At 44.4% G+C, this 16,586-nt stretch overlaps 1 protein-coding gene across 1 annotated transcript in view; it reads right to left on the bottom strand.

Annotated features, from left to right (window-relative positions):
- The window catches only part of CCDC187 (coiled-coil domain containing 187), a 335,108-nt gene that overhangs the window by 239,102 nt on the left and 79,420 nt on the right, over positions 1-16,586 (bottom strand). The window contains exons 8-9 of the mRNA XM_069609090.1: positions 12,834-12,968; positions 7,903-8,570 (exon numbers count right to left, since the gene is read on the bottom strand). Of these exons, the coding sequence (XP_069465191.1) occupies positions 7,903-8,570; positions 12,834-12,968 (803 nt within the window). The remainder of the gene's footprint in view (positions 1-7,902; positions 8,571-12,833; positions 12,969-16,586) is intronic.

Consider the following 16,586-nt stretch of genomic DNA (forward strand, 5'->3'; position numbering starts at 1 on the left):
GCTCTGCCTTGTCTTGCTTCCAAGACATGGTTGTTGCTCGTGAGCTATGCTCGTCTTCACACCTTGTTTAAAGATCCGTGGGGCCTCATTACGACCCAGGCAGTAACCATGGCGCTATTTGTGCCATAGTTGCCTCCAAAACCATACCGATTCCAACATGGTGAATGGAGCAATTACCACCCCATTCCAAGGTTGGCGGGGGCGGTAATTCTCCATTCACCATGGCCCTTCCCCATTCCCATTTGAGCCCCCATGGGGCTCAATGGGAATAGGGAAGGCGCTAATAACTGTACCGCTAATTGCGGTACCGTTATTAGCTCCGAAGTCCCTTTGCGGGTCCTGTCCTTAACACCTGGTAAAGGGAGGACCCGCAAAGGGACCTCATAGTAGGGCGGTAAGGGATTACCGGTACCCTTACCGGTACCGGTAATCCCTTACCGCCCGGGTCGTAATGAGGTCCGTGGTATTTTCGTATTTGTTTTGAGGCGGATTGGGAGCACGGAACAGACAAATAGAGCAGGCCAGTCATACATCCATGGTTCAACAAAACAACACATCGTTTAAGAGCAGCATGTATATTCACACTGGCATTAAACAAATGGATTTCTATGGAATCCGCCTGACTTTTGCACCTAGGTAAATGGAGGTGGATTCCATAAGAATCCAGTGTAAATCCTCCAGAGTTTTTAATTGTGGGAGGCATTTCCACTTTTCCACAAACACAGTGGAAAAGTAAGGTGTAAAGGTGATTTCGCCCGTGTTGTTCCCTTTTTTTCTGCTGTGTGAGGGAAAGACTAACATTACAAGAAGGGGCTCTTTTGCACTTCAACACAAATAGTGGCTGCAAAATGAAATGGCCACCTTTGCTTTTACTGAAAATGCCACTTTGCAGACACAGGGCCTCATTACGGGTCCGGCAGTAACCCTTAGCAGCGCCTGACTTCCCGGTGCGACCGGGCTATTACAAGTCCAGCGGCCCAGGTAGTCAGGTGCCAGTAAATTGTAAGTCCCCATTCCCATGGAGTCCTATGGGATTCTATGGGAGTGGGGACGCGGAAGCACCGGCACAGTTGCTAACAGTGCCAGTACTTCTGCAAAGGGTTTGACTACCCTGACCGCAGCGCCCAGCACGGTCAGACCTGTCGGGCACAGCAGCAATGGCAGGCTAACACGTAGTTTGCTGGTCTGAAAACAAGTGTGCCGGTGAATTTACAGGCACCCTTGTTTACAGACCGGCAGACTTAGAATGAGGCCCACAGTTTACAATGGATTCCTGCAGAATCAGCCTGCTTTTAGCAGGAGATGAAAAAAGCGGATTCCATGGGAATCCACTCCTTTATGCCTCCATGAAAATCGCATGCAGGTGTAAAAAGCATGCGCTCTTTGAAGTCAGAGGAGGAATGCATGGCGAGTTTGCTGAAAGATTATTACGTAGTTTATTTACATATTTGCTAGGCGGCTCAAAAACAAAATCCTGTACAGGGTTACCTCCAAGAGTATTTAGCAGTACAATAAACACCAATATCTAGGAGAGAGGGTGGTAAGTGGTTCTGTGGATTTTGCAAGCAATAAAATGTTGACAGTGAAACTGGAGTTGGCGGTATTCACAATGCTTTTTATTTTTTCAGAAGGATACTCCTCTCTACACCTTAGAGCTCTTTCACTTCTACATAATAATTCTTCCATTTACCTCTAGTATCATGACATCAGCGGCATTTGTACCACTGTCCGAGTCATACATGAGCCACAGACAGTGCCAAACCGCAGCCATGTTTCAGGGAGCCAGTGCAATTAAGGATTCAACTGGTTGGCACGCCCAGAAAGCCCATACGGCCATGCCATTATCATGTAAGACCTTTCCAAGATTCTGAATGATCCTCTAGAGACGGTTTATTGGACCGTGTGGCTAGGACGAGCTGAATTGCGCAGGTCTCAAGTGGTACTGCAAAGTCATACCCTCCAAGGTCGGAGGATGTACCTTTGGGAAGTCAATTGTTAATGTAACTGATTAAATATATCTTAGCGACTCTTTAGATATAAGTTTCATTGTGCAAAATCCTATTAAAACCCCAAGTTTTCTGTGCTCGAGGGTCACCATTTTTGGATGGGGATACTATGCCAGTTTCCCATGGCCATTTCTGCACAGCTGTATGGAAATAAATCCTGTCTCGACCTTTGATGCCTGCGTTGCTTATTGGATTATATGGGGATGCATTTGGATTAATACATCAGCATAATCACCTAGTTCGATGTAAGCATGTGAGCTCTTCTGTGAGTCCTTCTGTTCCTTGATTGGCCAGGACTGTTTGACGGGAGGGTGGTGCGAGGGAAAGGACACTTTCACCATCAGACTGGCTTTTGATAAGTCGGTGTGTGGCCTTTAGAACCTCAGTAAACAAATGTGCAACCTTCACAGCTTCACCAACTGGTCTAGCTTAAGATGGACACGTTGGGGCATTGTCTAGGATCACTCTCAGAGAAGGCCCTACATAGCCTCATAGTTTGGTAGAATAGCCAATCACTTGTGTGAATTTGATATCTAAACTTTTGTTTACCTGTTCTGGTTAATGAGGAGATTGGGTGTGAGGATAGATTTTGAGTGAATATTTGATTACGTCTTCCTTAATAAGACCCCATAAGGTTCCATGGCAATATGGCAGTACCCAGCTGAAGACATGGCTTGCACTGTAGTGGAGTGTGCTTGCCTTCATAAACCTTTAAAAAGTAAGTCCCTGGATCATATGGTGGCCATCATCAGTGCCTTGAGAGCACCATCGGGCAGGAGGCCAGATATTACATCAGGGGACCTATTTCAAATGATGCTCAGAGCACAGGTACCCTTGAGGTGTCCAGATCTCCAGAAGCCAGGAAGAAGAGTCCATTTCTGATAACCCCTAGATGTGCATGTAAGTAGGGGGTTACACATTGATGATACATGGCCATTGCAAGACTCTTCTATCGAGATAAATTGGTAATCACATTCCCATAAAAATCTATGAAGTGGAATGCTGTAACAAACTTGATTTGTGTCATAAAAGCACAGATGCTAAGTGCTACAAATTAAAATTCATTTAGAACAACCCAGGAAACCTAAGAGAAGTTGATCAATGTTTAAGCTGTAGAGCAGTTCCAGATAGCCCTTGTTTAGCATTGGGAAAGCAGGCTGATCATTTGAAAAACAATGAATTTGGAGACATAGTGACAAATCTGTTTTTATAAACTCATAAATCTGCTCTGTATAGTTCTAAATCATATACTTTTGTATTTGTGTAATGCAAATTGTTATTTTCAAAACACCTGGGCGGTAGGACATCCCTCAGCAAATATTAGGTATTGAAAGGGACCAGAGATGTCTGTGCTCTGGTCTTAGCCTTGGCAAAGATTGTTCTATGTGATAAAAGAACCACAGAAGCACAGTCTGGTCATTGTGGGCTGTCTACAGGCCTGTGAGAAACTCTGTGATCCAGGTTGACCTCAGGTGAATTCTGGAAGCAGGGTTTAAGGTAGGGTGTATCCCATATAGAGGCAGTACTTCAATTCTGCCACCCTCTGATGCCAGACCAAGTAGCTGCTCTCTTGAAGAAGAACCCGTGCACATCCTCTTGGGGTTTCCTACCGGTTGCAATTGCTACCCCCCTACGTTGCTACTGACAGTTTCTGTTGATTTCTCTGAAACCCCTGTGATTTAAGCAATCTGACCACAAATCTATTCAAAGTAGGTGTGCCTTTAGCTCTGGCTAATTCAGTAGCTACCCGGGTGCGCCTTTGATCGACCACTCTTTATTAACAGCGACAGCCTCCTGCTGTAATGCAGGTTGTTAAATACAGCACCCAATGGCCAGTCACTGGGATCAGATATCTTATGATGTCACTTCGCATGAAGCGATTGGGGGTTGGGTCAATGTTAGTCCTATGTAGCATTCTCTACTCCTGGGATTATGATGGAAAGATGCCGTTTGCAAAACGCATTCAACGCACACGGCAGCCAGACAGGAGCGTGCACAGGGAAACAGAAAGAGAGTCTAGTTGTGCTAGACATGAAACTCAAACAAACTCCACATTACCCTGTTAGTCATAGGCCATACGTTTGAACTGTTCCCTGATAGGAACTTAAAGAAGACATCAACATTTTTAAGTATGCTTAATTTTAGGGCACACACCACTTTCAATCACTGGGAGGAGAATCTTCTTAAACTAAATGATCGGTTTTGGAATAAAGAGATTGAACATCTTATACCAAAACGACCCTCTACAAATCACTTGATCTGACTGTGCCTCCGTTTCCCTTTCTGCGAAATTTGGCAGTGCTTATAGAACATAATTACACAGGACAAAAACAAAACATTCTGTCGATATGCTCTGGTGGACCAGGCAAAGGAATCCATGCACATACAGTTTGGTTTTTCTCCTGTGTAATTAGGATCACTTTTTTGTATTAGGCAGCTAAATATGGTAAGACCAAATAAACTGGGTATGAGTAAAGCATTTTATTAAAACGTCTCTGAGTCATGGGAGTTTTTCATCCATTCGGGACGCCCTGATCAATTGTATGCATTATTTCTTCATTCACCTGGGCAGATCAGGGAATCGCCAGGAGCCCTACAGTTTGTTTATTGCATTTGCATTTGATTATACACCTGAACGCAAGGGTATCACGGCATAGGTTACCCGGTTACAATACAGCTTTCTGGTTACAAGGGAAACGAGTTCAGGTGAGAATAAAAACATTGACACAGTTACAAGGCAAGTATTGAAATGGGGGAACATACGGGCTTACACTGATTATAAGTTAGGGTGGTAAACAGGGCCTAATGAAAGCATTTGGGGGTAGAACAGATTAGAATTTGTTGAATAACCAGGTTTTTAGCAGTTTCTTGAAATGGGTTTAGGAGGGCTACTTTCTTATGTTCAGTGGGAGTGAGTTCCAAATTCTAGGAGCTGCTGCAGGAAAGCTGGAACCCCCTACCCTTTAACACTTGAAGCGGGGGGTGAATAGGTGAGTGTTGGAGTTGGATCATAGACATCTGATTGAGGTTTTTCAAGTGAGGCGTTGATTAAGATAAGTAGAGGCATTTTGGGTGATGCATTTATGTGTGATGGTGAGCGTTTTGTGTAGTAGTCTAGCTTGTGTGGGTAGCCAGTGTACCTCAATCCTAGTCTGTGAGATGTGGTCTCTTTTTTGGATTCCAAGCACTGCTCTTAATGATTTAGTTTGCAGTAATTGCAATTTGGCTAAATTCTTCTTGGTGGTGCCTAGCATGAGAATATTACAATAGTCTAACTTAGACAGAATAAGGGCTCTTGCTAGGGTAATGAAATTCTGTGGAGTGAGAAATTGTCGACTGAGGGCAATGATTTTAGCTGTATAGGCAATGGATGAGGCCAGCGAGTTAACATGTTTACTCATGGTGAGGTTTGAGTCTAGATACACACCTAGTGTTTTGACTTGGTTTGAGATAGTAATGGGAATACCGTCTATGACAATAGATGTGTAGTCTGGGTGTAACTTTTTCATTCGAGCTCGGGAACCTACAATGAGGATCTTGGTCTTTTTGCCGTTAAGGCATAGACTCTTAGTTGCCATCCAACTTTGAATGAGAGAGAAGATTATATTTTTGAAGATTGAATCCTGCTCTAGGTTGTCAGTGATTGGGATGAGTATCTGTGTATCATCCACAAAGTTGGTGTAAATTACCCCCATGGTGTCTAATTCTGCAAAGAGAAGTTTAGTGTAAGCATTGTATAGCGTAGGGGAGAGGCACGATCCTTGTGGTACACCCAGAGGTACTGGGATAGGGTCAGCCACCTCCTCGCCAATGGCTTCTCTGGAAGTACGTTCTGATAAAAAGGATTTAACCCAAGTGGTTGCTTCGTTTGAGAAGTGAGAAGTGAACACTTTTAGATAATGCACGGCATAGTTTGTCATGGTCCACCAGGTCGAACGCAGCGGACAAATCTAGAAGTAGAAGGGTGCATAGGTTCCCTGAGTCTCTGATAGCATCCATCTGATTTTCTTGACCTAGCAGTGCTGTCTCACGTCTGTGTTTGGGGCGAAAGCCAGATTGTCTATCTGCGAGCAGGTGATTGTTTTCTAGGTGTGCTTGAACTTGGGTGTATGCAATTTTATCGATTATTTTAAGAAGGAAAGGAACCGTGGTGATGGACCTGTAGTTGGTGGGTATAATGGGGTCAAGTGTGGGGTTTTTCAGCAGAGGAGTGACCCAAGCTTCTTTGATACCTGAAGGGATTGAATTGGTACTGAATGATGCGTTTATGAATTTAGTGATGATAGGTGCTAGAGTGGGAGCACAGATCTTGACTAATTTGGCAGGAAAGCTGTCTCCTTTGCAATTAGATGGTTTGAGGGAGGCAATAGTCTTTAGTACATGGTCTTGGGTGAAGTTAAACTGGGATGCTATGACTATATTGTCAGTCAAATGTTTAGGGTGGCCTCCATAGTGAGAGCCAATAGTTTTCTTTTAATTGCGATTTTGTCTTGGAGGGAGTTAATTTTGAAAGCTAGTGCGCTCTTGGTGGTGCCTTCCTGGCAATGGTGGGGCTAGGAGTTAGAATAGGTGTTTCCAATTCTCTGAGAATTGAGAACAGTTCTTTACTGTTGGAAGCAGCATTAGTGATACGTCAATTCAAGGTGGTGGCTTTGTGGGTGATGACCGCGAGTTTATATTTTTTTGTGATTGCCTGGAGCTCGTTTTTTTTAACTCTGTGGATGGGTTTTTTTCTGGTTAGGTGTTCTAGTGCTCTTTTGTTTCTACTGAGATCAGTAAGTTCATTGTTAAACCAGGAATGGCTTTGTTTATCAGATCTGGCCAATTTAGACTTGCATGGTGCTACTTCATCAACAGCCGATTTCAAGCAGGTGTGGTAGAGATGGGAGATACTGTCAGGGTTAGTATTCATTATAGACTGTGCTTCGAATAGTTTGGAGAGGACAGGTGTCAGGTTTTCTGGTGTGAGCTTGCATGTATTTCTAACCATGGTGGGAATGGATGGTGGCGTGGGTGAATCATGGGCTTTTGTAATTGGTACATTAAATTGAACTAGAAATTGATCAGACCAGGCGATTTTTGTAATCTCCTCAATGGTTAGTTTGATATTCAAGGAGAGAATCCAATCTAGGATTCTGCCTTTAGCATGTGTGGGTGCGTTGACTATTTGGGAGAACTGCATTTCTTGTAGTGCAGTGTGGAGGGCTGTGGCTTTTTGGTCATGAGAGTCGTTGTATCCCAGGTTAATGTCTCCCAGTAGTATGAATTTGGTATTAGGCTTTAGAAGGGGAGTAATAAGTAAGGGGATGTCTATATCAGGGAGATTAGAGGTATTGGGTGCTCTAGAGACTATGAGGAAGTTGATGGTGGTTTTGGGGTCAGTGGTGAGTTCGAGTACTAGAAACTCGTATCTGTCTAATTGATCTGTTTTGCAGGCTCTGAGCTGTAATGAGGTTTTATCAATAATAGCTACTCCTCCTCCCGTAGCATCTAGACGGTCAGTTCTTAGAATACCTTATAGAACGGACATACATGAAAAGAATCAGCACCACATTGAAATGGCCAAGAAAAGTAACAATTATGAAAAGAAAATAGTTTCTAAAACAAGGCACATTCTGCAAGGAATGTTAACAAAGTAGAAAGTTATCATAAAAGATTGGATTGAAAGAAAAAAGCATATTTCTGAAAATAAGAAATAAGAAATTTGGGTCAAATCATCTCCATTACTAAGTTGCATCTTTAATTAGATTTTGATGCTATACGGATAAAACTATTTTCTTCATAAACATTGAACATGATCATTATTTTAATCAAAAATTATATAGCATCAAAATCTGAAACCAATCTGGCAAACGTTTGTTGGACAGTTACATTTGTGTTGTGCTTGTGTACTTACATTCAATTGTTCTATTTTATGTCCTGGCATTTCCTTTGAACGCTTCTTTGGCCCATGTTCTTCTCTCGAATTCTCTCTCTTAGGTAATGCATCTTTCTGCTTCTTAAACAAATCCTCCATTCTTTTCTTCTTCTGCTCGATGGCTTTTTTCTTTTCCCGCTTGGCTTCTAACTCTTTCCTCTGTCTCTCCGCAACCTTTCGGTTCATGTATTCGCGGACTTCTTCGACACTGTAGCTGCGAACCTTAGACGTGTTTGGCAGGCTCTCCGTACACTGAAGATTCTCCTTATCCACGTCCTTTCCCTCTGGGCTAACCGAGGCAGTCCTACTCCTTCGAGGCGATGTGCTTATCGCTCTTTTATTTGTGTTCCTTTTTAGGTTAATAATTTCAGATTCCAGTATTGAATCTTTAAATCTGCCTTGCTCTTCTTGACTTCTCTCCAGGTTCTTGTAAATACTTGGTGGTGAGACAGGACTCCTGCGCTGCATACAGGGTTTGTTTTGCGAATGCAAAGCTGCAAGCACTTGCCTTGTATCCTTAGCCATTTTACTATCTGTAGGTAGTGCTGTCTTTTCTAGTAGTGCAGGAATATCCTTCAGGTTCGTCCCTGGTTTGCGGTTTTGTCGGTTTGAAGCGCTTGATTCGGTCTTCACTGCTGCTGGATCATCTATGACAAGTGCAGAAAAATAATGGAATATAATATATGAATGCATGTCTGATTATCCTTGGTGCACTTTGCACTTCTATACAAGTTACATTTCTGGCTAGTTCCCAAGCAGAAATGCTCTTTGAAACACCTAATTCACAAGAAAGGCTTATGTCCTCTTGCTAATAGACTTTAACCAAGGTCACTGCTTATAAGAGCAACAGAGTCATCCAGTCCATCATGTGCACCCACAAAATTGATGTAATGAGTAGCATCATGCCTGATGGTATACGTAATGATGCATAACGTAACATAACAGAGCCAGTAATCCCTAGGATCTCAGTGATATTTTCTTATGTAATGCAATCACCAATAGGAAGAATGTTACCATGGTGCATGAAATAGTGCATAGTGAAATTGCTGCAAGTGAGCTCAATTGTTTTCACTACGATATAAGGAAGCCGATATGGCCTAGGATTGGTTGGAATAACTGAATTCTAGCCTATCAAAGTGACCAAAGTCGGTTGACCACCAGATTTGTGAGTAGAGAGGGCAAACAGGACAATCAGGGCATGTGATATGATATGATATCATAGGTTATTTATAACGCGCTTAATACCTAGAGGTTTCTAAGTGCAGACCTGGGGATCGAACCTGTGTTGCTTTGTGTTGTCTTGCTTACCAAAGCGAGCACGTTGCCGCTAAGCTATCATCCAGAGACAATGCATTATACTGTTCTAAATGGCATAATATTCCGCACGCGCTGGTTAGCTGGCCAATGACATCTATTTTAGAATGGACTACCATGCATACCACCAATCAAAGAGACTCGGGTTGGAGTAATTCTGAATGTCATATCACAGGTGAAACTGCTGTGGGGGTAAATGGAGTGACTCGTCACTACTCTGTATGGGGGCTGGATTCTTCAACCAAGTCATGCCCTATTAACTATTCATTTTTCTAGCGATGTCCCATGCAACAATATGTCCAGTGGCAGTAGCAATGCACTGTTTGAGGAGTTATGGTTGTGTAGACACTTTAACATGGGCTTTATTGTTTTGTGATTTGTTACAAAGAGGTAGGGCCAGAACACCCAGAGGTCATTATTTGAAGTGCTACACAGTCTTCACACACTTAAGGAGGTTGTACCTCTGTGGGAATAACAAAACAAATATAGCCCTTTGGCCAAAATGCTAATAACCAAATAAAAATATAAAGGCTCTGCAAAGGTGTTGAAGGAGGAGACTGACACACAGGTGGCATGATTGTTGCAAAAGATTTGTATACATATTGAAATAAAGGAAAATCCCTACCGGGCCCTATTACTAGGAGGGATTTCCCTGCCTCAACTGAATACTAAGTATATGTTAGAATGCACGTAACCAAAAATCCACCATACTGTGTCCAAACCTATTTCCTTCCCTTACACGTCTAGCTAAACTAAAAAGGTTGGTGAGTCTTCTTAATGCAGAATAATGATGGCTCCCGTCTTCTGTAGAGAGGACTACCATGCTAGTACTCTGGAGGGACGATTTCCTGAGGGAATGACTCCCTTCCTCAGGTTGCAGTTCCTTTCAAAGGTACCACACAAAGTTCCCGATTGAAAAGTCTCAGTTCACAAATAAAACAATGTTCAAACTTCAAAGTCTTGATGTCAAGAGAATAGCTCCCTTTCTTTGATCTTTTCAGGCTTCTGACAATTGTACAATACCAGGGTGAATGACTTCCTTCTTCTGGCCTATCTTAGACTTCTCGCTATGCTAAGAGAATGCCTCCCTTCCCTTGGCTTTTATCACAATGTTCACAAACAGCAGGGGAAATTGTCACTTCCACAGGTCTTTCTTGTTTTTTGTTTCACTGTCCACCTGGTTCACTATCCTGCCAGGTTCTGTGACTATGAAGATGACTTAGGCTACTCTTAAAAGCGTATGGGTTCCAGACCCATGAAATTCTCTTCTCTTGATGCTGCATACCCTGGTTCACTATCCTTCCAGGCCCCATGACTATTGTTGGGGTGGAAATGAGCCTATCCCACCCCCATAGGCGCTTCCAAATAAGGCAAACTGCATACGAGGCAGTAAAACCCACAAGGGGGCGCAGTATGCATCATCGGGTATCATATAAAGACCCTGCAGGGTTACAAAGCCCGATTTCTGCACAGCATGCTGGCTCTGCTTGAGCCCTGTTCCCACGGAAGTACACTTCCCACTCTCGTCCCTTCAGTGTTGCAAATATTTAGCATCGCCTCAAGGAATGTGCCCTGAAAAGAGCGTGAGACAGCACCAGGTGGTGCTATGAATTTATGTGTGCAGCAATGATATTACATTAAATGGTGTTTTTTTTTAAAGTCCTCTGGCTCCCAGTATTACGCTTGGATAAGAAAAACTATGGGTGGGGGGGTCTTGGGTATATTGAAAGAACCTTTCCCAGGTATTAGACTCCAGCAAAGATAACATTATCAGGTGCACTCCCCTCTGTGTACGCAGACCAGTCTAATAGGTTTCTTCTATTGTAGTGGTAGCTGAATCATATATACATTTATAACCAGGGAATTTTGTTGATACTAAAGCCTGGTCAATTATTTATTTTCCAGGCCTTGCTCATGCAGCATTTGTCTCCTAGTTAAACAGCAGCGCAAGCCTCCCCAGGACAGTGCTTTTTTGGCTTCTTTAACACAGCAACACTACATATAACACGTACTTATGTGTCCCTTGATCTATAGATGTGTCATACACTAGCTGTGAGCCTGCATTACAGATTTAGGTTACCCTGTTACAAATACTGGATTATGTATGTTTTACATATTGGGCCCACGTCGAATCTGGAAAATGGCATTCCCCAAAAGTATAATCGTGGACTAATCATGCCTCCCTCTATGTCTCGTTTCTTATATCTGGCTGAAATGAGAGCTCCTGGAAACATGGGTGCTAGATGCATCTAAAAAACCTGAAAGTTGTTTGCCATCCCCTCCTGTGATGTCACTTGGGGTGGGGTCAAATTACACCACTTCCTGTGATGTCAACACGGGGTCAAGGGTTGTGTGATGTCACTTCTGCTAACCCTGGCATTTTGGTAAAATGACGTCCCTGTGCATTTCATTCCTTCGGTGGATCAAAAAGCTCAGCTTTAATTCCAGACTGCATGGTTAGCACCTTGAGAAGTGGACAGGTCGTAGGATGAAGGGCGTGGCCTTCTCAATTTGGGAGGGTTGTGTGAAATGCAGACTATGGATGTGATATCATATGATGTGACATTTATAACGCTCCTATACACAAGTGTTTCAAGGCGCGACGAGGCAAGGAGGGGGAACAGAGGGAAGACAAAAACAACAATCTTATTAGGACATGTGACATTAAGATCACGCAAGTGCAGGGGAGGGGGGAGAGGGTAAGTGTGAGGGGAGGGAGAGGGGGCAGTGCAATACATAGGATCAACAGTAGGTAAAAGTGCGGCCAACTAGTGGCAAATGCAGGAGTAAGTGCAGCCATAAAGTGTCAAGAGCTGGTGGGGACTGTGGGGATACAGAAACAGCCCCAAGTGCAGGGGAAGGGACCTGGGCCCCAGATCACAGGGTAGCCAGGTGACCAGTGCAGTTTCAGTCAGGAGTTCAGTATGGGAGAGGAGGAGAGAAAGCAGAAGCAAAGAGTAAGGTCTTGAGGTGCTTCCGGAACCGGAGATGTTCTCCTCAAGTTTCAGGGAGGCAAAGAGGCTGTTCCAGAGGGAGGCCCCTGCCGAAGAAACAGAGATAAACCACCAACTGGTTGCTAGGAGAAGCGACGGACCCTGAGGGAGTTGGAGGCGGATGAGCGAAGAGATCGAGAAGGAAGATATTTAGGAAGAGAGAGATGGAGGTGTTGAGTCCCCAGGTCTCAGAAGGCCTGTTGACAATGCAGAGGGTTTTGAACTTAATCCTTGCAGCCACTGGGAGCCAGTGCAGAGATTTCAGTCCTGTTCTGGATCAGTTGCAGAGGACAGAAAATAGAAGCAGGCAGATTTAGAAAGAGGCTGTTGCAGTAGTCCAGCCTAGAGAGAACCAGAGCTCTGGAGACAGTGAGCTTCTGGGGGAAGGAGAGGAAAGGAAGAATACCTATGAGGAGGTGCAGCTGGTAGTGTGACTTCTTAGAGACATCAGAGATGTGAGGAGAGAAGGAGAGAGTGGAGTCGCAGATGACGCCAAGGTTTTTGGTCTCACAGGTGGGAGAAGGTAAAGCGTCAAGAGGGGCCGGCCAGAGAGCGACAGGAAAGGAGGGAGCACTTAACAGAACAATTCACATTGCCACATACCTGTTGTATTATCAGTGGCCCCAGTTTCAAGTTGAGGCTTCAAAGCCGGCTTGAGATGAACAGGAAGAGGACCGAGAAGCTTCCGAACAAGTTTCTGCCCTTCACGCCAGGCAGACGCACCATACAGTTTAGAAACTGGAAACAGCAAAATGCAATATGATTACATTTTGGAATACATATACTTTGCAGGACTAAACACATTTGTTTTTAAAGAACAGACAGTGATTCAATCTTACTTTGTCAAATTCATATTAAGACTGTGACCCTATTGTCTATACATTTCTTTAATTGAACAGTAAAATAAGTATTTCACTTTTCTTTTTAAAGTATTCAAAGTCTTTACACTGGGTCAGAATTCCTTAGTACTGTTTTTGTGAAGGGGAATATATGGAGATTGCTGAATACTCACGAATACTCACTGATTACTGACAAGACTACCACAGGCATGCTACGGTATGGTCGATCCTTTTACGCTTCATTTAATTTGGAGTAGTAGTTAATAAGAAGACTAGAAAAGGACCAGTTCCTTCGTTGGAGGTAAAGAGAAATCAAGGATCAATCATGTGATTCAAGGGCAGAAGTTTGGCTCCTTGGAAGGCTGGGTTTTATTCAGCAATGAGGAACGTCACCAATGCCTGGCAGTGTGAGAGGGTTGAGCCATCAGGGTGCCGGGCTCACTATTCTGGAACACTTGGGATCCTTACCTAAGTAGCCCCCACAGATGCTCGCCCTGCAAGAGGCCCCTTTCCAAGGTTGCTCAGCTCACTGATATCTGAAGGACCGAGCCCCACCAACCCCCCAGAGAAAAAGCAATGGAAATTCAGAAATGAATGTCCGCTGTGCCCATCAATGGGGTCCGACCATGTGGTTTTTCAGGAAACTGCAGCTCAATCAACATGCTGCCACTTTAAAACACACCATCTTTAAAGATCTTTGCAGTGACATCACTTCGAGTCCCTCTCCAAGCTCTTAAATAGCTCTGGGGCAACGTGCTCGCCTTGGAAGCAAGACAACACAGAGCACCACGGGTTCGATCCCCGGATCCTCGCTTAGAAACCTCTGAGTATTAAGTGTGTTATAAAAAACCTTTCATATCATATCAAGGGAGCTTGGCCTAGAGAGAAAAAACATTTGCTTATAAAAGCCAGACAATGTGGCCAATAAATTGGTCATGCCGCGGCACTGCACCCACTCAAAGTAGCAAAGGTCTGAGTTTTCAAGCACCCAGGTTAAATAAACTGTTCACTCTCTCGCAGTGTTTTCCGTCTAGTCACCGTTTCTCATAGAGTTTATCAAACAAGACATGACCCATTTATAACTAATTTTCTTTTCAATGAATTACGGATGAAAATATCATTGATGGAATCCTGAGCCTGTAAGCTTTTGCATTCTCGATGTCTAGTATAGTGGATTGAAGCCCGTTGACAGGTGTGTGCCACCCTGCAAATCTTTAAAGTGCTTGAACAAAGTTAGATAGAGACTACAAACTAATGCTGCCACGGAAGGCAACATACAGCACCACACATAAGCCGATGAAAGGTAATGCCAGCAGCGGGAAAGCATGTGCGCTTAGTTTCACAGGAGGCAATGGGAGCCAATTCTCTAAGGAGATATGGGAGCAGAAGGCAAGGGGCAAAGTGTCCCCCACACTTTGCTTCTGCACACATGTGCCTTGATTCACCAAGGTGGCTCGTGTTCAGGAAGCAAGATTGCCTGCGAGCACGGGGTTGCCCATAACGAGCCCCTCAGTGGAGGCGTGGGCGTCATGTTTGTGCCCCGACACCAGGGTTGGACTGGGAACCAAAAGTGGTCCTGGAAATGTTTTTCAAAATGGACCCATTTTACAGCATACAAGCAAACCGAACCACTCCAAGTCGAGTTGAGGGGTTCTCACATAGGTACATTTGGGAAAAATGGGTCCACATAGTGCAATTTAAAGCATATTTGGCACTATAGAGGGATTAAAAAGTAACTAAACACAAAGGGATGCGGGGGATGAGGAGAAATGGAGGGAAGTGGGTGCATGGAAGAGAGGGCCTGAGGTGCATGAAAACAAGGGCACCCACAAAAAACGCCCATTGCGTTGAAGCCCACTGGAAAACCTCCTGAGTTGCCTGTAGGCCAGGGCGCTGCTGACCGACATTTGCATGATCCCCCCCACCCCCCTGCACGCAGGTGGTTGGAGGGCTGGATATAGTAGGGTGCCGAGGTCTCAACAAGACCATTGCTGCCAATGCTTACATTTCCACTACTGTTCCAGGGGTGGACGTGTAACATATGCTATGCTATGCTATGCTATGCAGGAGTGTGTCTACTTGGGGCACAGATATGAGGGAGGGGTCTGAAGAGACCCATGTCGCCATTGCGCATTAGCCAGGGGGGTGGGGGGCATCCCAAATCAGATCCAGGTCAGCAACAGTACATGGAATCATATAAGTGCCATATTATGCCAATAGATGGGTGCCAGTATGTGGCCCATCACGGAAGTAGTGGCTGGCACAGTGGCCTAGGCCCACACTGCACATCATATGCAAGCTTAAACTAGTGCCAGGTTTTATATGCATGATGTTTAGTTGCAGTATTTAATAAATATGTTACTAAGATGTGGTGGTGCCTGCCATTATGACAAGTATTCATTTTGCTAGGTTTTAGCAGCTATATGTTATGATTTTGTAGGGGAGGAATGGTCCAAAAGACCCCCCTTGCCTACACCTCCACCCCAGGTGAGGGCCATGGCTCAGCGGGCGTCCCCTCCTTACCACCAGGGCCCAGGTGGTGGATGGCTCACCTGCTGAAGACATTGCCCGCACGTATTGAATTTAGCTAGGCCTCAGAAACCATTTTGTCTACTAAAGATGGTGTGAGCTCAGCGCACTGTAGCGCGGCCCCCACCTTCGGAAAGTTTCAGTTCTCCCTGTCGCCGCAGCACCATGGCAGATCCGCTGCGAGCCCGTTCCCACGAACAAGACGGACATGATCTAGCGTAATACACTAACATTGTAACAAGTTCACCTTCCGCAGTGTATCACTGCTCCCAGAATGACCCGGTCAGCAAGGCCTGGGCGATGGGAAGATCTGTAGAATGGTCTTCTGATGAAAGCAGAAAGGTACCCAAATATGAATGTCAAAAACCACTTTTTCCTTTTCATACAACCACTTTTACTAAAGAAACCTGTAAAATTGTGTAATTATCGTACATGACACCAGCCGTGAAGGACCCACACCCCTGCAGGGGTGTGCAAATGATAAAAGCATTCCGGGGGATTATTCTTTATATGTATCATTGAAATCCGTACACCCCGCGGTCCCGCGCCATAACTGAACTAATGCTGCTAGAGTACACAAGAAAACGAATGTAACCATACAGAGGGCACATGTGAAGAGTGTGCGAGAATGCACTCGTCACGCGTGTATGTCTAAGCCCCTATGTACCACCACCGTCACGTACAGTGGCGGGTTACTTTCTATGTACTCCACCAACCCCGCTACTACCTCACTTACTGCAAATGTATATGCATATAACTAAATACTGTAGTTGTTAAAACATAGTGTACGAATAAGGTGCCCAGACTGAATATAATCGAGACACATCCAGCAAAGTTGAAATGCATGTTTTAAAGTGATTTGAATAAGTATTATAGAGCGTTCAAATGTTTGTGATGTTTTTACCTAAAGTCGGCAACACACGAGGGAGATACCTTTGTGAATATGTGCATGGCCATTCCCCCTCCCACCCTGCAAAGACTGCCAAAC

This window comes from Ambystoma mexicanum, chromosome 8 (genome assembly GCF_040938575.1).
Source record: "Ambystoma mexicanum isolate Mex_15411 chromosome 8, UKY_AmexF1_1, whole genome shotgun sequence".
NCBI lineage: Eukaryota > Metazoa > Chordata > Amphibia > Caudata > Ambystomatidae > Ambystoma > Ambystoma mexicanum.